Source organism: Hemiscyllium ocellatum, chromosome 15, assembly GCF_020745735.1.
Source record: "Hemiscyllium ocellatum isolate sHemOce1 chromosome 15, sHemOce1.pat.X.cur, whole genome shotgun sequence".
NCBI lineage: Eukaryota > Metazoa > Chordata > Chondrichthyes > Orectolobiformes > Hemiscylliidae > Hemiscyllium > Hemiscyllium ocellatum.
In genome coordinates this window covers 42,326,450-42,350,524 of record NC_083415.1, presented here as the reverse complement: position 1 = coordinate 42,350,524, position 24,075 = coordinate 42,326,450, and the positions used below count along the sequence as shown (strand labels likewise).

The following is a 24,075-nucleotide window of genomic DNA, read 5'->3' as shown; positions in this document are numbered from 1 at the left end:
AAGTCTGTCCAAGAGAAAGGCTGCAGTAGCGAGTATAGTGGATTCTTTCTTGATTATATGTTTTTGGAGATAAGTCTCTTGAAATATAAGCCATAGCTATTAATTTAACCTGGGGCAGTGTTTGTAGAGGAATAAGACAGTGTTATTTTCTGGGTCTGTAGATTGTGAAGGAGCAAAAATGGCCTTTGCAGTGATATGTACTTCTTGTCAGATGTGGGAGTTTTAAGAGAGTTTAAGGGTTACTGCGGATTATATCTGCCATAAATGCTGTTGAATATGAATCTTATCAGATCGAGTGGATCGGTTGGAGAGACAGATAGAGGTGATGAGGAATTTGCAACAGCAACAGTACGTGATGGATGGCAATTATCAGAAGGGGGGAAAGTCTCAGATACAGTCACATAGATGGGTTAACTCCAGGAAAGGTGAGAGAGGTCAGCACCTAGGGCAGGAGTCTTTTGTGGATATATCCATTTCAAACAGATATGCTGTTTTGGAAAATGTAGGGGGAGATGGATTCTCAAGGGAACGTAGCCGGAACAGCCAAGTTTCTGGTACTGAGACCGGCTCTAATGCAACGAGGGGTACGTCGGCTTCCAAGAGATCAATTGTGTTCGGGGATTCAGTAGTCAGAGGTACAGACAGATGTTTCTGTGGTCAGCAGACAAAAAGCAGAATGGTGTGTTGTTTCCCTGGTGCCAGGATCAAGGATGTCTCAGAGAGGGTGCAGAATGTTCTCACGGGGGAGAGGTGCCAGCAGGAGGTCATTGTCCATATTGGAACCAACAACATTGCAAGGGAAAAGGTTGAGACTCTGAAGGGAGATTACAGAGAGGCAGAAATTTAAAAAAGAGGCCCTTAAGGGAAGTAATATCTGGATTACTCCCAGTGCTATGAGCTAGTGAGGGCAGGAATAGGAGGATAGAGCAGATGAATGCATGGCTGAGGAGCTGGTGTATGGGAGAAGGATTCACTTTTTTGGATCATTGGAATCTCTTTTGGAGTAGAAGTGACCTGTACAAGAAGGACGGGTTGCACGAAATTGGAAGGGGACTAATATACTGGCAGGGAAATTTGCTAGAACTGCTTGGGGGGGGGGGGCAAGGAGATAGTGAGGAAAGGGATCGATCTGAGATGGGTACAGCTGAGAACAGAAGTGAGTCAAACAGTCAGGGCAGGCAGGAACAAAGTAGGACTAGTGAATTAAACTGCATTTATTTCAATGCACGGGGCCTAACGGGGAAGGCAGATGAACTCAGGACATGGTTAGGAACATGGGACTGGGATATCATAGCAATTACGGAAACATGGCTCAGGGATGGGCAGGACTGGCAGCTTAATGTTCCAGGATACTAATGCTACAGGAAGGATAGAAAAGGAGGCAAAAGAGTGGCATTGTTGATAAGGAATAACATTACAGCTGTGCTGAGGGAGGATATTCCTGGAAGTACATCCAGGGAAGTTATTTGCGTGGAACTGAGAAATAAGAAAGGGATGATCACCTGATTGGGATTGTATTATAGTCCCCCCCCCCACAATAGTCAGAGGGAAATTGAGAAACAAACTTGTAAGGAGATCTCAGCTATCTGTAAGAATAATAGGGTAGTTATGGTAAGGGATTTTAACTTTCCAAACATCGACTGGGACTGCCATAATGTTAAAGGTTTAGATGGTGAGAAATTTCTTAAGCACGTACAAGACAATTTTCTGATTCAGAATGTGGATGTACCTACTAGAGAAGGTGCAAAACTTGACCTACTCTTGGGAAATAAGGCAGGGCAGGTGACTGAGGTGTCAGTGGGGGAGCACTTTGGAACACTTTTAAAATAGTGATGGAAAAGGATAGACCAGATCGAAAAGTTGAAGTTCTAAATTGGAGAAAGGCCAATTTTGACGATATTAGGCAAAAACTTTTGAAAGCTGATTGGAAGCAGATGTTCGCATGTAAAGGGATGGCTGGAAAGTGGGAAGCCTTTAGAAATGAGATAACAAAAATCCAGAGAAAATATATTCCTGTCAGGGTGAAAGGGAAAGCTGGTAAGTATAGGGAATGCTGGATGACTAAAGAAATTGAGAGTTTGGTTAAGAAAAAGAAGGAAATATATGTCAGGTAAGAACAGGATAGATCGAGTGAATCCGTAGAAGAGTATAAAGAAAGTAGGAGTATACTTAAGAGGGAAATCAGGAGGGCAAAACGGGGACATGGGATAGCTTTGGCAAATAGAATTAAGGAGAATCCAAAGGGTTTTTACAAACATATTAAGGACAAAAAGGTAACTAGGGAGAGAATAGGGCCCCTCAAAGATCAGCAATGTGGCCTTTGTGTGGAGCCACAGAAAATGGGGGAGAAATTAAATTCATATTTTGCATCAATATTTGCTGTGGAAAAGGATATGGAAGATATAGACTGTAGGGAAATAGATGGTGACATCTTGCAAAATGTCCAGATTACTGAGGAGGAAGTGCTGGATGTCTTCAAACGGTTAAAAGTGGATAAATCCCCAGGACCTGATCAGGTGTACCTGAGAACTCTGTGGGAAGCTACAGAAGTGATGCTGGGCCTCTTGCTGAGATATTTGTATCATTGATAGTCACAGGTGAGGTGCCGGAAGACTGAGGGTTGGCAAACGTGGTGCCATTGTTTAAGTAGTAAAGACAAGCCAGGGAACTATAAACCGGTGAACCTGACCTCGGTGGTGGGCAAGTTGTTGGAGGGAATCCTGAGGGACAGGATGTACATGTATTTGGAAAGGCAAGGACTGATACGGGATAGTCAACTTGGCTTTGTGCGAGGGAAATCATGTCTCACAAACTTGATTGAGTTTTTTGAAGAAGTAACAAAGAAGATTGATGAGGGCAGAGCAGTAGATGTGATCTATATGGATTTCAGTAAAGCGTTCAACAAGGTTCCGATGGGAGACTGATTAGCAAGGTTAGATCTCATGGAACACAGGGAGAACTAGCCATTTGGATACAGAACTGGCTCAAAGGTAGAAGACAGAGGATGGTGGTGGAGGGTTGTTTTTCAGACTGGAGGCCTGTGACCAGTGGAGTGCCACAAGGATAGGTCCTGGGTCCTCTAGTTTTTGTCATTTACATAAATGATTTAGATGCGAGCATAAGAGGTATAGTTAGTAAGTTTGCAGATTACACCAAAATCAGAGGTACAGTGGACAGTGAAGACGGTTACCTCAGATTACAATGAGATCTTGATCAGATGGACCAATGGGCTGAGAAGTAGCAGATGGAGTTTAATTCAGATAAATGTGAGGTGCTGCATTTTGGGAAAGCAAATCTTAGCAGGACTTATACACTTAATGGTAAGGTCCTAGGGAGTGTTGCTGAACAAGGAGATCTTGGAGTGCAGGTTCATAGTTCCTTGAAAATGGAGTTGCAGGTAGATAGGATAGTGAAGAAGGCGTTTGGTATGTTTTCCTTTATTGGTCAGAGTATTGAATACAGGAGTTGGGAGGTCATGTCGTGGCTGTACAGGACATTGGTTAGGCCACTGTTGGAATACTGCGAGCAATTCTGGTCTCCTTCCTATCCGAAAGATGTTTTGAAACTTGAAAGGGTTCAGAAAAGATTTACAAGGATGTTGCTAGGGTTGGAAGATCTGAGCTACAGGGAGAGGCTGAACAGGCCGGGACTGTTTTCTCTGGAGCGTCAGAGGCTGAGGGGTGACCTTATAGAGGTTTACAAAATTATGAGGAGCATGGATAGGATAAATAGACAAAGTCTTTTCCCTTGGGTCGGGGAGTCCAGAACTAGAGGGCATAGGTTTAGGGTGAGAGGGGAAAGATATAAAAGAGACCTAAGGGGCAACTTTTTTTACACAGAGGGTGGTACGCATAAGGAATAAGCTGCCTGATGATGTGGTGGAGGCTGGTACAATTGCAACATTTAAGAGGCATTTGGATGGGTATATGAATAGGAAGGGTTTGGAGGGATATGGGCCGGGTGCTGGCAGGTGGGACTAGATTGGGTTGGGATATCTGGTCGGCATGGACGGGTTGGACCGAAGTGTCTGTTTCCATGCTGTACATCTCTATGACTCTAAGTGTAGCATCGTAGGTTATCCGTAGGTTTGTGGTACTGCGAGGTGTTAAGGTGCCTATCCTTGATGGAGATGCATGAGTCCAAGAACGAGACAGATACTAAAGAGTAGTCCAAGGTAAATCTGATGATGTGATGAAACTCGTTGCTATCACTGTAGTTAGTTATCTATGTTACTTTCCCGCCTTTGCTTTTTACAAATTTTGTTGAAGGTTCCGTGTTGAAAGATTAGTTTATTTTCTCTTTTTAGATGCTAATGGACCAACTGTGTATATCCAGCATATCTATTTTTTATTTCACGCTTCCAGAATTCAAAGTTTTACAGTTTATCTCTGCGTTACTGTTATGGATGCTGTTCTTCTTAACTGTGAATTCCTGTCATTTCACAATTTCAGAAACACCAACCTACACTTTCAACCACATTATGACATCATCCCTTGTTCTTATGTAACAATCTTTCAAATTTACAAATCAAATTGTGGTTCCTGCTCTACGTGCTGCCAGTGTTTTTCCAGTTGCCTTCTTTCCAGGCTATGGGTTTCATTAATCATCAGACACTCAAAATCAGCCTCAAGGTCCTTCTGTAAACCTTGTTCCTTTTGTCTCAGTAAACAGAACTTGACAAAGTACTCATGAAGTAAACAAAACACTGCACAGTTTAAGCATAATTAACTACAACTTATTCTTTAAAGTTTTATTTATATAGTTCAAAATTCCTTTTGCTTCTCTAAAATGAATAGACATCTTATACTTTGGCTGAACATTAGCAACGGAGGTGGATGGTTTATGTAGGAAATTTTGAATGACTCTTGCAGTGGAATGGGTTGGTGGTGGAGAGCACAAGGTATTGAACCCAGCCAGTTGACTCCAGAAACAAAATTTATTTGATCTTAGGGCAGGCAACTGTCGAAGGCTGGTTAAAAAGTCCAGCTTGGTTATCTGGGACCTCTCGTTCCAGCCCTTGATGATAAGATTTCCTTCCCACAGCTCCTCCATACCTCCATGTGAACTCAATACCAACTCACAATCCTAACCACCAATTAAACTCTTAGTTCCATGACACCACCATAGTCATCAGCCAGTGTTAACCATGTGCAGACTTCAGGAGTCATGTGGGGATGAATATATATCAATAAGCCAACAATCTAATACAGTTATCACTCTACACACCAAGTAATGAAGAAAAAACTTTGATCCATAAAATTCATTCAAAGTTTTTGCATTTTATATCATTAATTGCTTAAAATCAAAAATCTAGTTTACTACCCACATCAAACAGAGTGAACTCTTTAGTAATCTCACTAAGCTGTCAGTCAAACTGTGATATCTGAAGCCCTGCTGAGTTAACCATAGCTTTTAAACTTATTCATAACGATGTAATATATACCCTTGGGGAAATGTTAACAAACAGCTATCCTGAAATTGCAGAAACAGATACAACTTTTTTTAATTCATTCACAGAACGTGGGCATCACTGGCTAGGGCAGCATTTGTTGGCTGTCTCATTGCTCTTGTGAAGGTAGGGGTGAACTGCCTTCTTGAACTGTTGCAGTCTATTTGCAGTAGGTACAGCCACATGTTCTAAGGAAGGAATTCCAGGATTTTGACCCAGTGATACTGAAGGAATGGCAGTATGTTTCTAGGCCCCAGTAGTACGTGACTTGGAGGAGAACATGCAGATGAAGGGGTTCCCAAATATTTGCCGACGTTGACCTTCTAGATGCCTGTGGTCATGGATTTGGAGGATGCTGGTGAATTTCTACAATGCACTTTGTAGATGTCATACACTGCTACTGAACATCAGCGGTGGAGGGAGTATATATTAGTAACAAGTGATTTGTTGAAAATACCCTTCTTTACTCAAAATGTAATCAGTCTAAACAAATTTATTTCTTCACTGCACTGGTCACAGCTAAACCACTGTGTTTGTTTCTAATACAACTAGGCGAAAGTGAAAACTGCAAATGCTGGAGATCAGAGTCAAGAATAGAGTGGTGCTAGAAAGGCACAGCAGGCCAGGCAGCATCAGAGAAGCAGGAAAATCGACATTTCACACAAAGGCCCTTCATCAAGAATCTTCAGAATAGAGGGGGTTGCAGCAAGAGAGGGACTCAAGGAAATCCTTGCAGAGAGAGGAGGAGAACTTCTTCAACATAGGTATCCTTGCAAGAGGATTCATATTAAGGTTAAAATCAACTAGGCGAAAATGAGGACTGCTGATACTGGAGACCAGAGTCATGATTAGAGTGGTGCTGGAAAAGCACAGCAGGTCAGGCAACATCCGAGGAGCAGGAAAATCAACGTGTTATGCAAAAGCCCTTCATCACCATTCATAATCTTCTAACACAACTGCCTATTATGTAAGCACCTCATAGTATGTAAGACACCTTCAGATATGATAACTCATAAATGGCAAATGTTTATATATTGAAACTGTTTAATATTAAGTTGTACAATTGAAAATGTTCATTACAATTCCATTTACTTTCATATAATCACACAGTAAATAAGAGGCTCTTTGGCCCATCAAGTCTGTAAATTACTCTAAATCTACATTAGCCCCACTTTCCGGCACTGGGCCCACAGCCTTGAATAGTATGACATTTCAAGTGCTCATCCAAGTACTTCTCAAAGTTTGTGAGGTTTTGTGAGACAACTACCCTCCCAGGCAGTACATTACAGATTCCCACCACCTGCTGGATGAAATTTTCTCCAAATCCCCTCTAAAGTTCCAGCCTTTCACCTTAAAATTATGCTCCCTTGTTCCAGACTCTTCAACTAAAGGCAGTAGCTGCTTTACGTCTAGCCTGTCCATGTCTCTCATAATCTTATATACTTTGATCAGATCCTCCTCAGCCTTCTCTGCTGGCAGGAAACAACCTGAGTCTATCCAGCCTCTGTTCATAGTTAACATGCTCCAGCTCAAGAACATCCTGATGCATCTCTTGTGTATTCCCTTCAGCGCAAACACATCCTTTCTATATTGTGGTGACCAGAATTGCACACCATACTCCAACTATGGCCTAACCAAAGTTATTTATAGGTTCAAAATAACCCTCCCATTCTTATAGTCTACGTCACAACTGATAAAGGCAAGTTTCCCGTATGCCTTCTTAACTACCCCGTTTAGCTGTCCTGCCGTCTTCAGGGATCTGTGGACAAGCACCCAAAAATCTTTCTGTTTTTCTCAGCTTCTGTCCTGCCATTCATTGAGTATTTCCTTAGCATGTAACTTCTATATGCATTTAGAAGCAAACTGAGTTAGGAGCAATGGACAGCATAGTTTTGGGTGGGGGGAGGTCATGCCTCACTAACTTAATCGAGTTTTTTGAGGAAGTGACGAAAATGATTGGTGAGAGAAAAGCAGTTGATGCTGTCTACATGAAGTTCAGTAAAATCTTTGACAATGTCCCTCATGGCAGACTGGTACAAAAGATGAAGTCAAAATATCAGGGGTGAGCTGACGAGAAGGATACAAAACTGGCTTAATCATAGAAGACAAAGGGTAGAGGTGGAAGGATGCTTTTTGGAATGGAAGGTTGTGACTAGTGGTTTAGATTAGACTTACAGTGTGGAAACAGGCCCTTCGGCCCAACAAGTCCACACCGACCCGCCGAAGCGCAACCCACCCATACCCCTACATTTACCCCTTACCTAACACTATGGGCAATTTAGCATGGCCAATTCACCTGACCCGCACATCTTTGGACTGTGGGAGGAAACCGGAGCACCCAGAGGAAACCCACGCAGACACGGGGAGAACGTGCAAACTCCACACAGTCTGTCGCCTGAGTCGGGAAATGAACCCAGGTCTCAGGCGCTGTGAAGCAGCAGTGCTAACCACTGTGCCACCGTGCCGCCCACATCACGGTGATTCCACAGGGATCAGTGCTGGGACCTCTTCTGTTCATAGTCTATGTGAATGATTTGGAGGAAAATGTAGCTGTTCTAATTAATAACTTGTGGACAATACAAAGATTGATGGAGTTGCAAATAGTGAGGAGGATTGTCAGAGAATACAGCAGGATATAAATCAGTTGGAGATGCACAATGCAGAAAAGTGGCAGGTGGAGTTTAATCCAGGCAAATGTAAGGTAATACATTTTGGAAGATCAAGTTCAGGTGGAAATTATAAGTGAATAGCAGAACTCTTAAGAGTATTGATACACTGAGGGATCTGGGTTGGAAGGTCCACAGATCACTGTAGGTGGCAGCGCATGTAGATAAGATAACACAAAAAGTATGTGGCATGCTTGCCTTCATTGGAAGGGACACAGTAATAAGGAGAGGAGAAAGTGAGGACTGCAGATGCTGGAGTACCAGAGTTGAGAAATGTGGTGCTAGAAAAACACAGCAGGCCAGGCAGCACCACATTTTTCAACAGTAATAAGGATAGGCAAGTTATGCTGCAGCTTGACAGAGCTTCAGTTAGGCCACACTTGGAATATTGCATACAGTTCTGGTCACCACACTACCAGAAGGATGTGGATGCTTTGGTGAGGGTACAAAAAAGTTTTACCAGGATGTTGCCTGGTATAGGGGATATGAAGAAAGGTTGGATAGACTGGGTTCATTTTCAGTGGAATGCAGGAGGTTGAGGGGCAACCTAGTAGAAGTTTATAAAATTGTGAATGACATAGATAGAGTGGAAAGTATGAGGCTTTTTCCCAGGGTGGACGGGTCAATTACTAGGCGACACAGGTTCAAGGTGGGAGGCGGGGGCGGGGGGAGTTTAAATGGTGTGCCAGGCAAGTTTTTCACACAAAGGATGGTGAGTGCCTGGAACACGTTGCCAGAGGTGGTGGGGAAGCAGATGCAACAGCAGCATCAAAGAAAGACCTGGACGGATACATGAATATGAAGAGAATAAAGGGATATGGATGCTGTAAGTGAAGACAGTTTTAGTATGACATGGCAAAATATGTCAGCGCAGTCTTGGAGGGCGAAAGGGCCTGTTCCTGTGCTGTTATTGTTATTTGTTCTTCAAAAGTGCATGACCTTAGGGTTAAATTCTATCTGCCATTGATTTGCCCATCCGACCAATCTATTTATATTTTTCCGTAACCTAAGACCTTCCACCTCACTGTCACCCAGCTGGCCAATCTTTGTATCATCCACAAACCTACTCATCATTTCTCCCAAAACCTCATCTATGTTTTAATATATCACTATTTTATTTTCCTCCAAGTAGTAGTTCCTAACCCCTGTATTTTTAATCTAGGAACTTCACATTAATTTGCAAATAATTAATTACTTCAGTTTTCCTGTTCCCCAGTTAGGTTAGTATTCCTTTGCTGAATAGTTTAAAATGTTTTCTCCACCTTTTGCACACCTTCACTCCTGTTTCAGACTCTTTCCACCATTTGCAGATAATGTCAGCAATTCACAAACCATTTATCTATTTTGCAAACGCTCATTTCTCTTTGCAACAATCATTCCCCTTTCCATACCCTCTGCCTTCTTTGAAGCTCCTTTACCCCAGGTGCAGTCCTTTACCCCCTCCAATTGCAGACCCTCCCTCCCCAATGGTAGCGCCTCTGGTGCTTTCTTCCCACTGCAGGCTCCTCTCTCTCTCCCCCAACGCCTCACAGCTCCTCTCTGCCTACTTTGAGGCCTCATTTTCCTCCACCCCCTCAGCCATGTTGTCTGATCCTTGGCCTAACTCCACAACCTCAGACAAAGTCAGTGTCACTCTGAACTCTCCTCCCACCAGATTCACTTCCAATTCCCACCAATATTGTTGACTGCTGCTACTCATCTTGTTCTTCCAATCACAGCCTGGTTTTCTCACGTTCAGTACTAGCAGCAAGCATAGGAGAGACCAACCAATGACTGACAAAGCAGCTCCTTCCCTTTCCATTCTACCTGCAGAGACTGATTGCTTGTCATGGAGATGGAATTTTCCCAGGTGATTTGTAAATTTCCAGGAGTGGATTTACCCACCACCCCTATGTATTTTGAGCACTGCAATGCAGTTAAATAAATTGGCTATACACAAAAATTTTTAAAGGGAACATTGTTCGAGACCAATTTCAACTTTGTCCTTGTTCATGATTTCAATACCATTCACAATGTACTTATTAGGAGTGATTTAGCAAGCAAAGCAGCTCTTCCAGGCACTCTTGATTTACAGTTTAGCATCTACAAGAATCTAATCATAACTCTTAAGTCATTGATATTGTGAGACATTGTTGAATTCTATTAAATATTCATGGGGAAGGTATTATTTTAATTATTGAAGCAATGAAGAGAGAGCAATAAGGGGAAACAAAGTTAGTATAATTTATACTTGCTTTCCCATCAGGTTTCAGCTCAGGCTAATCCTCAAAAATTTATGTTCTGATTACATAAGATTCCAAAACACATATAATTTCTGAAAACTCAATCGTTCACAAATATGCATTCACAGTTTGCAGCATTCCACACCAAAAGAGAGAATTTCACCATTGGATAGCAGCCATTTAAATAAATCAGTTATGTAGTTAACAATTGTAAATCTTCAATCTGCCACTGAGGTCTTGCATATTGTCAGTTCATTTAGAAAAAGTGTGGATGCTTCTGAGGACAACTTAGGGACATATTTACGGGGAGAATGCGGGTAAGTGGAGTTGAAATGCCCATCAGCCATGATTGAATGGCGGAGTGGACTCGATGGGCCGAATGGCCTTACTTCCACTCCTATATCTTATGGTCTTATATTTCTTGCTACATTTACCTTTTGTTTTATATTCTACAGTAAGTTACAACATTGGGAGGGCTGGCTTAAAGGCATTACTAAGCATCACAAAACGAAATAGAAGAATTAAAATTAGTCCAACAATACTCAACAACAATTTTACATTCTTTTTGTTGTTCCCTTGCACTACTTAACTCAGATTCTCTCACAGACGAGATCTCCCAGTGACATCACTACAGATCTGTGCATCAACTAAACAGACAGAATAAAATAAAGCATGCGAGATTTGAAATATGCATTTGTTGTCTTAAACATAAACTAATGTGAAGTGAAGAAGCTCCCGGGAGGTTGGTTTTCTGCCACCAACTCACTCTTGATTTGGTGCACAGTACATGGACTCTGATCAGCTAGCCCAGAGCCAGTCCCTGGACTGACGAGAATCCCTGATACACCTGTTTACATCTGTCAGCCAGCGCTCCCTGATTGGCCCAGGTTAACAGCCCCAATCAAAGATTCACCTGGCCAACCTCACTCCAAACACTACATCACAACCCACCCCCCCCACCCACCACACCATTTCAGGGTTGTCGGCCTGTTCTGTTTCTCATAGCTTCTCCTGGGATATTTCGCCCTAGGTCTAATTCGTCCGATTGATTTGGACATGAGCGGTATGTACCAGAACGTAGCCTGTCCCTTGCACTCTGAAGAAATTCTTCCTCTTCTTCAGGTGGCAATTGTATCAAGGCTGTGACATCCACTGCATCCATCTCAAACTCTGAGGTTTCTTTTATGCTACATGGAAGGGGAGAACTAGTGGTTTCTGATGGCCTTGCTGGCTGTTCTGAAGGGGTGGGTGTGTTTTGCTCCTGCACTGTTTGAAAGGTAACAACTTTCATGTGATCCACATGTTTGTTCAGGACTACCTCAGCTCCTGAACTTTATATGTCACAGGACCTGATCTCATGGTGACCTTGCCTTGTAGCTACGCAGGGCCATTTCTGTGGTTTTGACATCCCCTGAAGTAAATGGACTCTCATTTAGTGGAGGCACGTGGCTGGCATTGGCATTCCTGATGCCATTTCACCCCTCAGTTTTAACCTGGTGTGGAGTCTTCTCCCTGCAGCAGATATCCGTGTAGTTGCATGATGAGTGGTCCTATAATCAAACAGCAACCAGGAGAGTAGTATTGAGTGAAGCTTTCAGCTATTTCTTTAAGCTTGCCTTCAATGTTTGGACTGCTTTTTCCACCAGACCATTGGACAATGAATGGTATGGAGCTGTCGAAACATGCCGAATGCCATTTGACTGTAGGAAATATGTGAAATCCCTGCTGGTAAATGACATCCCATTATCTCTGATCAATACTTCTGGGAGTCCGTGTCTTGCAAACAATGCTCACAGCTTTCGAGCATTCCTGAATTTGACGAATGAACTCTGTGCATGTCCAACGACTTTGAATCCACAATGACCAAGTACATTGAGCCCATGAAAGGACCGGCATGGTCAACATGGAACTGAGCCCAGGGTTTACCTAGCCATTCCCACAAATATAGGGGGAGCCGCACGCACTAATTTTTGTTCAGTTGGCACTCTGGGTACTGCCCCACCAATGCGGCTATGTCAGCATCCAACTGTGGCCACCAGACAGACCTTCTTGTCAACATCTTCATTTTGGAAACCTCTGGTAAAGTTCTGGCAGTGATTTTTATTTGGGACAATCACTCTTGCTCCTCATAATAAAATGCCATCCTCTCCAACAATCTGATCTTGCCAGGTCCAGAAAGATTTCAATTCTCATTGTGATGGCCCTGTTGTTTCCCCACCATGACCAGCTGTTTTAGTTTTGCCAGGATGGGATTTTTTGTGTCCACAGTTGGATATTGTCAGCGGTGGCCAGAAGGGTGTCTGAAAAGTTTAAAACCACAACGGATTCTTCTAGGGGCGGCACCACTGGTGATGTATCTGCCCCTGGGAGGAGGCTCAAGGCATCTGCATTTGCCACTTGACCACCCAGACGGTGTTCCAGCTTGTAATTGTACGCACTGAGAATAAAGGTCTGATGAATTCAACTAGAAGCTATGGGCGGCATGGCCTTAGCTTCTCTATGTAATCCAAGCAGGGTTTTGAGGTCTGTTACTATTACAAATTTACCTCTGTAAAGGTACTGCTGAAACCTTTCACATCAAAGATAACTGCCAAACCTTCCTTCTCTATCTTGGTATATTTGCATTCAGCATTAGCCAAAATCCATGAAGCTTATGCTATCGTGTGTTCCTCTCCGTTGGGCCACTGGTGAGCCATGACGACGAAGCATCACATATCAGCACATCATCCCGCAATGGGCCAACACCTTAGACAACAACAACTGCTTTTCACTTCCCTAAAGGATACTTCTTGGCTGTATGACCATTTCCAAGGCTGACCTTTTATCAATAGTAAATGTAAAAGGTGTCAGGACGGAGGCTGGGCTACATAATAATTCACCAATCCAAGGAACGACCAAAGCTCCACTGCAGACATGATCAGCCACACTTTATCTGTCAATGAGTGTAACCCAGTCTCTGTAGCCTATGTAGGAATTTGGGATGCCTGCAACTCACATTTTTCCATCCTAAAGTGTACCCCTGCCTTGGAGAAATGTTTAAGTACTATGACCAAGTTCCCTAAAAGCTCTTTGTTGTAGATAAATGGCGACCTGAAGGAACCCTCGTAAAGTATTCTCCGTTGTCTGCTGGAAAATGGTACAGGCTGATGCTACCTCAAAAAACAGTCTCATATTTTGATTCAAACCCTGATGGATATTAATTGTGGCATACTTCTGGGACTCCTCAGCTAGTTGCAATTGCAGGTACGCATGGTTCATGCTCAGCTTCGTGAAGGACAGAACTCCCCTGCCAGACTTGCATACAAGTCCTCTTTGCAAGGGTTTGGGTATTTACCAAGCTGCAAGAAGTGGTTTACCATTTGCTTAAAATCCACACAAAGGCAACCAACCTGTCAAGCTTCACAGTCAGTACAAACAGTGCTGCCTATTCTGCAGACTATACTGGTTTGAGGATTCCTTCAATTTCTAGCCTCCTGATTTCTGTTTCTACTTTCGCCTGTAAGCAAATGGTACTGGTTGCGCCTTGCAGAATTGCTTTCTGGTCAATATGTAAGGTGTCCTTGACTCCTTCGACTTCACTCATGCAGCCATTTTCAATCAAAAAAATGTTCAGCCAATTAAGGTGAATCTTTCTCAACCAATTCTGTCCCATCAAGCTTGGGCCTGAGCCTTTTACTATGATCAGTGGTAACTGCAGTAACTGCTCTTCATTAGAGACCAGAACTGAAGTTATATCCTTGTTGTGTAAGAGGTCCCTCATATACATTCCAGTATGGCCGACGTCTTACGCAAACTTAACAGTTGGAGTCTAGAGCAAATCTTGACTGCTTCTGCAAGCACTGACACAGCTGTGCTGGCACTGAACTCCAACAGAACTGGTGACCACTTAACAGACGTTTATTTTGATTGGTTCTGATGTGGACATTGCTAAGCAATTTAACTATTTCAAACCACATGTAGATGGACTTTCCAGGGCTTGCACTCTTCAGGATACTGCTCTATGAGTTCTCTTACTCAAGTCAGACCCTTGTGGGACTCCTTTACTGTCTTTACATATCAGCAGCAACTACAATGGTGTCACAGCCTGGATCCTGAAGAACATTTTAGCCATTTGGCCGAGGCTCCATTTTGTTTTGGGGTTTTGTTATGGGCTGACCTCAGGCCTCTGCTCTGGATGTCCTGAGTGAGGCCATGCAAGTGCCTTCAATCAAGTGGTGTTCTCTAACCTCAGTTGGACAAGTGAGGGTGTCCACTTCCATTGGGATACCCTGTAGCTCGCATTCCCTACCTGTGCATTTTCTATTGACCCAGGAGGAGCATTTGCATGGTTACATCATTAAGCACAAACTATCTCTCAATATCTCATTCAGGGTTAACCCAAAATCACATGCCTCTGCCACTCGCCTTAACCTCATCAAAAATCCCTGGTTAGGATTTCCCCTGGTTCTCGAAGTGCCAAATAAAACCATTAGTGCCTCAGAATTACAGGATGCTTGGATTCATAATATTCCTTAACTAAATCCATCAACTCTTGAAATGTTTTAGTTATCTGCTACCTCAAGGAAAGTTAGGCTTCTAATAATCGAAAATGCTGCAGGTCTGCAAGCAATGAGAAGAATTTTTCGTTGCTTTTTATCTGCCCCAATGTCATATGCCCGGAAAGAAAAATGCATTCTTTCCACTGGACCCAGTTTTGATGGCAAGATCGAACGTATTAAGCTTCCCAAATAAAGGCATGATGCTTACCCCAACTCAAAGATGACTGTTATGAGCAAATTTTCTTCAGGATCGTACTGATCTCTCTCATCGCCACTGAAATAACATCACACAGCCGGTATTCCGTCACCAAGTCACCCATTACCTATACGTGTATAGTGCATGAACTCTGATCAGCTAGCTCACAGCTAGTCCCCAGAGTGAGAAGAATCTCTGAGATCCTTGTTTATATCTGTTAGCCAGGGCTCCCTGATTGGGGAAATTGAGCTGAGCCAATCAGGGTACTCATAATCAATGAGATCCACCTGGCCAATTTCATTCCAATCTCTACTTGAAGACTTTCTCTAAAATGATTGTTGTTTCTTTTTACAATGCACAAATACAATATCAAAAATACAGACAGTTCAACATTATATAAGTAATTATGTCACTATTTCTGTTCCAACGTGCTCCAGGGTGCAACATTCTGAAAACCTTTGACTGAGTTCCCATTTGCACTCAGATCGCTTCAGTTGGACATTTCCACTTTTACATAAGGAACTACACTAAATTAGTGTACCAGTTAGAATTGTTAATGGTATTTAATTATGGATTCTGTTTGTTGTGAATGACTGCCAGGTGCAGCAATGAGCACACACTTGCAGGAACACAGTGTTGTAGTGCAACAACACTCCCCAGGAACAGTGTGGCATGCTGTCAATATGTTTTATGTTCATCTATCAATCACAAGCGCGTAGTTTCACTGCAAACTGTATGTAATTTTTCCCAGTAATTTGGTAGCATTCTTCCTTTTATAAAAATAAAGTGGATTCTGAAATAATCAAACTGACTCCATCATTGACTTTTAAATTGCTTTTAAAAACTAATGACCAGTCTATGCAGGTGAGGCAGTCTGCACTGATGTTATTTCACGTAGAACATGGTGACGTAAGCAATGCATGCACTGACAAATCCTGATGCCTGTTATCACCAGCTGATGTCACCAGCCCCATCAGCACATGCTCCTGGCTATTTTTGCACTCTATAATTTCTCAGTTAATTGTATTAGTGTGGTGTGGTGAATGGCCCTTCTCAGTTTAAGTTTCCTGCCTGTGAGGTTTTCAACTCATTTTTGAGTTTGAGGATATTAGGACTTGGAAACAATTAGAGACAGATCAGAATATGACAATTGTTACCATGTTTTCTCCTGTTTCCTCTTTACCACTCCATCTACTACTAGTATTCTGTATGGTAGCTTGAAGTGAGTACTATACATAAAGTACTTCAAAATAGTACAACATTATAAGCTCGTCCTCTGACAGAACTCAAGGCAACACATCTACTTGTGGATCACACCTGCCATTTTAAACTTTCTACAGCATCAACACTGAGTGGCATGGTGGTACAGTCGTTAGCACTGCTGGCTCACAGCGCCAGGGACCTGTGTTCAATTCCAGCCTTATGTGGAGTTTTCATGTTCTCCCTGTGTTTGCCTGGGTTTCTGTCAGTTGCTCCAGTTTTCTCCCACAATACAAAGATGCATGGGTTGGGCGTATTGGCCATGCTAAATTGTCTGATAGTATCCAGGGATGTGCAGGCTAAGTTGGGATTAGCCATGGGCTAGGATGAGCCAGGCCTGGGTGGGATGTTCTTTGGAGGGTTGATGCAGACCCAATGGGCTGAATTACTCTTTTCAGCACTGTAAGGATTCTAAGATCCTATGAATCTAACTCCAAGGAAATTTGGCTCAAAGTAGTTAAAAAGTTTGCTATTTCCTGATTACACATCATTGTACTGCTTGTATCTAATTTAGTGGATTTAAATTATGCAAAGCCACTCTTTTGCTGAATATATTATTTTCACACTTTCATCTCGCATCTCACTACTTTCTTTGTATGTTTTTGCATTGCTTCATGTCCATTGCTTTAATATATTTCCTTATATTTGTACAAGACAGGTTGCTGGATGACGTTTCACAATAATCAATTGGATGGAGGTGAGAAATGGTCAGCACATTAGAAATACACATATTGGTGAATAAACAGTGACCTAGTCAGCACTCAGACAACAGTAGTTAATGTGCAGAATTAACATGAAACAAAAAACAAAAATCATCTATAAAAGCCTATGACATCAGAACATTGGGCCTAACTTGGAGACCTGAACTCAAACACCTTCCTTGACGAGATTCATTTTCAAACGTGGCAGGATCAGCTGTACTGTTTGGCCATCATGGGACCAATGAAGATGTTCATGATATGGAGTGAACAATCCCAATTCTTGGGAAGATGGAGGATTGTGTAAATGAATGGAGCTAACATTTGTAGGGAGGGATGAAAGAAATAAGGGATTAACACAAAATAAATGCCATCAAAGCTTTGATAGGTAGGACTTTAAGAATCATAAATGTGTTGGTTTGGCCTTACTTGAAAACAAATAAATAATTCCTACCATATAAACCCTTTCTTGCAGGGTTTACAATAGAAAGATCATTGCAAGGGCTTCCTCCAATCACCAAATCAAACGGGCCCCACTCCTGAATCTGAAATGAAAAGGCACAGTCGATTCCATATAAGATACCTGTCAAATTAACTTTAACTTTCTTCTTAAAATATGGAAATGGTAAATGCAGAATGATTTATTATTTACTGCCACATTTCACCATTATAGGCCTTACTGGATGCAGTTGTAGTTTGTGCTGTGACCGTTCCCATTCTCCACCCCTCCACATGAAATTACACATGAAATTGATGTACAACTATCAAATGGTACCCCATCAGATCAAAAAAAACTTTGATTTTGCCATAACCGCATTATCAGCTCTGCTATTCTGTATCCTGATCTCCCAATAACGTGTGTTTCTCTTACGTTTTGCCTGCTGATGTTCCTGACGTCATGCACGTACGTGATTTTTCCTTCATGCCGGACAGTTCCTACTGCAATCGAGTCTTCACATATTTCAGAGGCAACATATCTCTCTACTTTAAATCCCAGGTCCCTTAAAACTAAATAGCCTGCAGAACACAAGAGAAACACCAATTAACTGAGTACAGGTATTGGGATAGCAGTTTAGGTAATATTATTGGGAATTTTAATATATTGCCACAACAGAAGGATAGGAAATCCATTCTTAGGATGTGGGTGTCACTGACAAAATCAACACTTATTCCTAGCTGCTGGAGAAGATGATCTTGAATCTTGAAATGCTGCAAATATTGTGTGTGATACTCTGATAATGCGGACAGAAATCTATTTCAGGTTCCTTGATTCAATGATGTGGAAGCATCAGTGATGTATACCAAGGGTAGAGTGGTGAATAACTTAGTAAGAAGCTTGGTGATGTCCCTACTCCCAAGTAACTTGTCTTTCTAGGAGGGAGAAGTCACATGTTTTTGGGAGGTGCCGTTGAAGAGGCTCTGCTAAGTTGTACTTCTGTCAATTCATACATTGCTGTTGTGGTGTTATGTTGGTAGATGGACTGGATCTTTATGGAGTCGGTTCTCATCTTTGGTTCACTTAATAAGAGTTTGGCATTTTTGAAAAGAAGGAAAATTAGAAACCAATGTTCCTAGACTCTTCTTGCTTTCTGACTAATGAGCACGTGTAGAAACATATGGGGTGTAATCCTTTTCAGGCTAGGAGTAATGTATATAGAACATAGAACATTACAGCGCAGTACAGGCCCTTCGGTCCTCCATGTTGCGCGGACCTGTGAAAATAATCTGATGCCCATCTAGCCAAAACCATTCCATTATTATCTGTGTGTTTGTCCAATGCCCATTTAAATGCCCTCAATGTCAGTAAGTCTACAACTGGTGCAGGCAGGCCGTTTCACGCCCCTACTATTTTCTGAGTGAAGAAACTACCCCTAATATCTGTCCTAAATCTATCACCCCTCAATTTAAAACTATGTACCCTCATGTTAGCCTTCACCATCTGAGGAAAAAGGTTCTCAGTGTCCACCCTAGTTAACCCTCTAATTATCTTATTCGTCTTGATTAAGTCATCTCTCTTTTCTCCAATGAAAACAGACTCAGTTCCCTCAACCTTTCCTCCTAAGACCTTCCTTCCATACCAGGCAACATCCTAGTAAATCACCTCCCAATCTTTTCCAAAGCTTCCACATCCTTCCTATAATGCGGTGATCACAACTACATGCAATATTCCAGGTGGGACCTTACCAGTGTCTTGTACAGCTGAAGCATGACCTTGTGGCTCTGAAACTCAATCCTCCTACCAATAAATGCCAACACACCATATACCTTCTTAACAACCCTACCAACCTGGGTGGTAACTTTAAGCAATTTATGCACCAGGACACAGAGATCTCTCTGTTCATCTACATTGCCAAGAATTTTACCATTAGCTCAGTACTCTGCATTCCTATTATTTCTTCCGAAGTGAACTAACTCACAATTTTCCGCATTAAACTCCATTTGCCACTTCTCAGCCCCACTCTGCATCTTGCTGATGCCCCTATGTAACCTACAACATCCTTTGGCACTAGCTACAACTCTGCCTATCTTAAAGTCATCTGCAAATTTACTAACCCATCCCTCTATGCCCACATCCAGATCATTGATAAAGATGACAAACAACAGTGGCCCCAAAACAGATCCTTCCAGCACACCACTGGTAACTGAGATCCTGGATGGACATTTTCGATCAACCACCACCCTCTGTCTTCTTTCAGCTTGCCAGTTCTACTATTGTCAAACAACCTAAAAGCAGAAAGAAGTAAAAATGCAGTACTGGTCAAAATGCTTATAGACAAAATGAATGGCAGCAAGACCACAATTATTCTTTCCTCCCAACATAAATATATGTGTCAGAATTTAAAATAAAATGAAAATCAATACACAGGACCAAAGTTATGCAAGGTTGCGAAGAATTAAACTAAGCAGTAAGGGAAAAGAGTAGCCACAGGATAAGCAAGGGGAATTGAGAAAGCTTAGAGGTGAGAAATTCTAAAGATTTGAGGTGTTGGAAACAAGGGAAGCAGTACATTAATCCTCATTTATAATATATGGGGGGATGTATGGGATAGAATTGGGTGTTGAGAAAGAAAGAGAAGAAAATTCAGAGGACCATGTCCACAGCATTACTGGTCACAAAAGAGGAAGTGGAAACAGGAAGTGAAAAAAATTATCTACATGCAAGATGTTTCTTGATTCTTGAATGGATTTTGTTAGAGAGCTGTTAGAAGGGACTTCCAAGATGTAGAAGCATTGTCCATGCCAAAGATAGGCAAGGCTTCAGGGAGCTATCAGCTATTGAAAGAGAATGAAATGTCTTTGTCATTGAGACAAACATCAGAGGTTAGTTTTCACTTTCAATGCAAGTAAGAAACCTACATTGTGGGTCAGCTACCCATTACATGCACAGTCTTAAAGTCAGCTTAATATCTATGCTAAAAGTTAAAATTAACCTTCAAACATCTTATAGAAAGCCTTAGTAATGAAATAAACTGATATCAAAACAGATAGCAAGGCTAAAAATGTTGATGGATAATTCAGAACTAAAAGCTTAAAAAGATAAGAGTAACTATTGATCTGGAGATGTGATGAACAAGAGAAAATTTCCAAGACAAAACAAGGGAAAACGTTTCGAGATAATCACACAACAGAGCATATGAGAATGATATAATTAAGATCAGAAGTTCTATTGGAGTCCAGAATAAAAAGGTAACATGGGAGAGTAGAACCAAATTAGAATAACTTCTACAGATGAAGAAAAATATTGATGAAGATTTGATTGCTGATTGACTGTTCAGTTCTAGAAATCAACTGGATTCAATTTAAATAAATGTAAAAATCCAGAACTGTTCCAATCAATTATTTAATCTACAGAATGTTAGGTTACAGAGATTAAACCCACGACAATGGATATAGGTCATGTTGTCAAACACAGGTCAATTGGTTCTTAGCAGGTTTGTTGCAAGAAGGGCCACACTTCAATTCTCTTTCACTCAATGAGCAAATTTCCAAAGGATATGGTTGGGCACCAACATTAAACATGAACTACAAAATAAATTTGAGGTATAAAGAAAACAGAGCTACCTTGAACAAAAGAAAAATCAAAGCAATAAAATAGTAATAAAAATGCATAATCAATAAAGATACCATAATAAAATAGCAAGGGGCTGAGTGAACGAGTAAAACATTTTTTTGCCTTTGCATTTGAGAAATAAAGCTGGAGACATACAGACTAGGCCCCAAGTCATGATTCCCAGGGAAGGGTCACAGACAGACTTACACACACATTAACACAAACACCAGCAATAAGTTTTCAATCTTCTCTAGATAGATGGGTGGTGTCAAAGGACTGGAGAATTGCAATCACTACATCCTTCTTCAAAAATTTAGTATAGATAGTCCCAGCAGTTACTGACCACTCAGTATAATCTCAATGTTGGGGAGGACCTTCTGGAAATAATTATTTTGGATAGATTTAATAGGCACTTGGAAAAATGTGGATTAATTCAAGAGAGCTTGTTAAAGGGAAAAGAGTTTCTAAAATAGAAACCAGACATGGTATTACTAGAACAGATAGGACTTGAACCAAAACCTCCTGGTTCAGAGACAGGGACACTACCACTGTGCACCAAGATCCCTTTGTAAATAGTGTGGGATGATTTCAATCCACCAGCCTTTGGATTATAGGCTCAGCTTGCAATGTAGATATATTTTTCCATTTTTCAAAAAATATTGGGAAGTGCTCCTACACTCAAGTGAACATTTTTTTTCTTCCCATAACCAAATCATTCAAGATTTTATTTCATCTATTAACCACTACCAGTAAATCAACTGTGTTTTCCAACTAATTAATTCACATGCAAAACCTGTTAAGGGACGATGCAAACCAAGTCAGCTCAGAGAGTCTTGTCATCATTTCAGAAAGCTGTGAAATAGCCAATGGCACCATCTGGAGACTCACTCACTCTGACATACACACACTGTTGCAAGCACACACCCTCTCACATTCATGCACTCTTCCTCTTGCATTTGTACATGGACTCTTACTCTCTCATGCATGGATTTTCTCTCAAGCACAGACACTCTCTCCCACACACACCCTGCCCCAGGACCACAGAACCTGCTCTACCATCTCAACTACAGTCGTTCAGTGTAGGGAACTGTGGTGGAAACACATCCAGCAAATTCCTCCACCCGAGTGTCTTCATGTTCAAATGGGCCTCTTTCTGCTTGCTTCCCCTTCCTCTCTCCACATTGCAATCCTGCACACTTACTGGCATGCTCCAGCACTATGGAAACTGAAATCTGGTCACTGCTCCTTACCTTCCTGTTATGACCTGCTTATCCAAACACAGGCTGTTTCTCAGGCTCATGTGTGCATAGGTCAACAAAAAAGGGGAAGTTTAAAGCAGACTGTGATTAGAATGACAATTCTGCAGCAAATCAAAAAGTCCACTGACCTGTTCTCCCATGCATCTTTGACAAGGCCTGATGGGCTGCATACACAGCCTGCATGGGCCTTTCTCTGGCCTGCGGCAGCTTGATGAAAAGGTCAGATTCATAGCTTCCAGTGAAACTTAATTTGTAGGTGTAAAATTACTTCCTACAACTCAGTTAAGTTTAATGATGCTTACTGTTTAAAAGCTGTGCTTTTCAACTTTGGTCCACCTGTATTTAGAATAGCAATCAATATGAGGTGTGACCATGAATCTAACTTTTTAATGATTACTACCTCACTTGTTTTTTATTCATTCATGGGATGAGGGTGTTGCTGACTAGACCAGCATTTATTGCCCATCACTCAGAGGGCTGTTAAGAGTCAACAACATTGCTGTGGGTTTGAAGTCCCACGTAGGCCAGACCAGGTAAGGATGGCAGTTTCCTTCTCTGAAGGACATTCATGAACCAGATGGGTTTTTCCTAACAATTGATAATGGCTTTGTGGTCATCATTAAACTTTTAATTCCAATTTACTGAATTCAAATTCCACCATCTGCCATGGCAGGATTTGAACCCAGGCGTTCAGATTACCTGGGTCCCTGGATTAACAATCCAGTAACAATACTACTGCCTCCCCACTTATGAGGTTATCACCATGGCTGAAGTAACCTTGCATGGAAATCCTGTTTTCTGACATCTCCCCAAGGCTTCTGCCCAAGCTCTCCTCAATTTGAATAAGTGCTGAGAAAAATCTTTCGCACATCAAGAAATAATTGGCAGTGGCTCATCACAAAATCAATGTACACAGAAACTTGCATATTGTAATGCAAAAATATTCTTGACATTTTACCTGTTGCTATCCCATCAAAGAGTGACAAAACTTTGATTGGCCTTCTATGTTCGGCTGGTACCGCTGGGTAAATTTTAGGTGGGTCCTGGAATCAAGAAGAACAACTGAAAATCATTACTTACAGTTTTTTGGATACACAAATTCCAAACCTTTTTTTAAGAAACTAAAATCTAACACAGCAATCACACCATAAGGTTTAATCTAGCTAATAATGGAATGGAGGTAAAGATAAATTAAAGAATTGAGAAAAATACAGAATAAAAATTATGGAGAATTTTAAACATGCTGAATACTTCTAACTGATGGTCAGAAGAGTTGAGTTAGGAAAGGGGGTTTCTTGGAAGAACACAAGAAGAGTGCAACAATTGATGTTAATCTGCATATTGACTAGACAAATCAGATGGGCAAAGATGACATGGAAGCGGAATTTCTAGAGTACATCAGGGATTGCTTCTGAGAGAATTACATTGCAGACTTACCCCGGAACGTGCTATTTAAATCTCAAAACATATTAAAACATACAAGATTCTAAGGTGGCTTTGACAGGGTAGATGTTGAGAATGAATGTGGAATCGTGAACTAGGTGGCATTGTTAACCCCTCAGCAAGGTGGACCCAGCGACAATGAGATGGTGCTTAAAAGAGTACTGACTCTGATGTTGGTGAGTCCGGCGTAAGTGACAGAGGGTTGGCAATACAGGTATTGTCGGCCAGCTCAGGGCTCATGGCAGAGGTGGTGGAACAAAGATGCACTCTTTTTCAGCAATATAATTTTATTC

General features: G+C 41.6%; 1 protein-coding gene across 4 annotated transcripts in view; it reads right to left on the bottom strand.

The window, feature by feature from the left end:
• LOC132822963 (DNA (cytosine-5)-methyltransferase 3B-like) overlaps positions 1–24,075 on the bottom strand; it is a 289,466-nt gene that overhangs the window by 54,154 nt on the left and 211,237 nt on the right. For all 4 annotated transcript variants that reach the window (XM_060836414.1, XM_060836415.1, XM_060836418.1 and 1 more), the window contains 3 exons: positions 23,298–23,382; positions 17,901–18,046; positions 17,484–17,574 (listed from right to left, as the gene is read on the bottom strand). In XM_060836414.1, the coding sequence (XP_060692397.1) occupies positions 17,484–17,574; positions 17,901–18,046; positions 23,298–23,382 (322 nt within the window). The remainder of the gene's footprint in view (positions 1–17,483; positions 17,575–17,900; positions 18,047–23,297; positions 23,383–24,075) is intronic.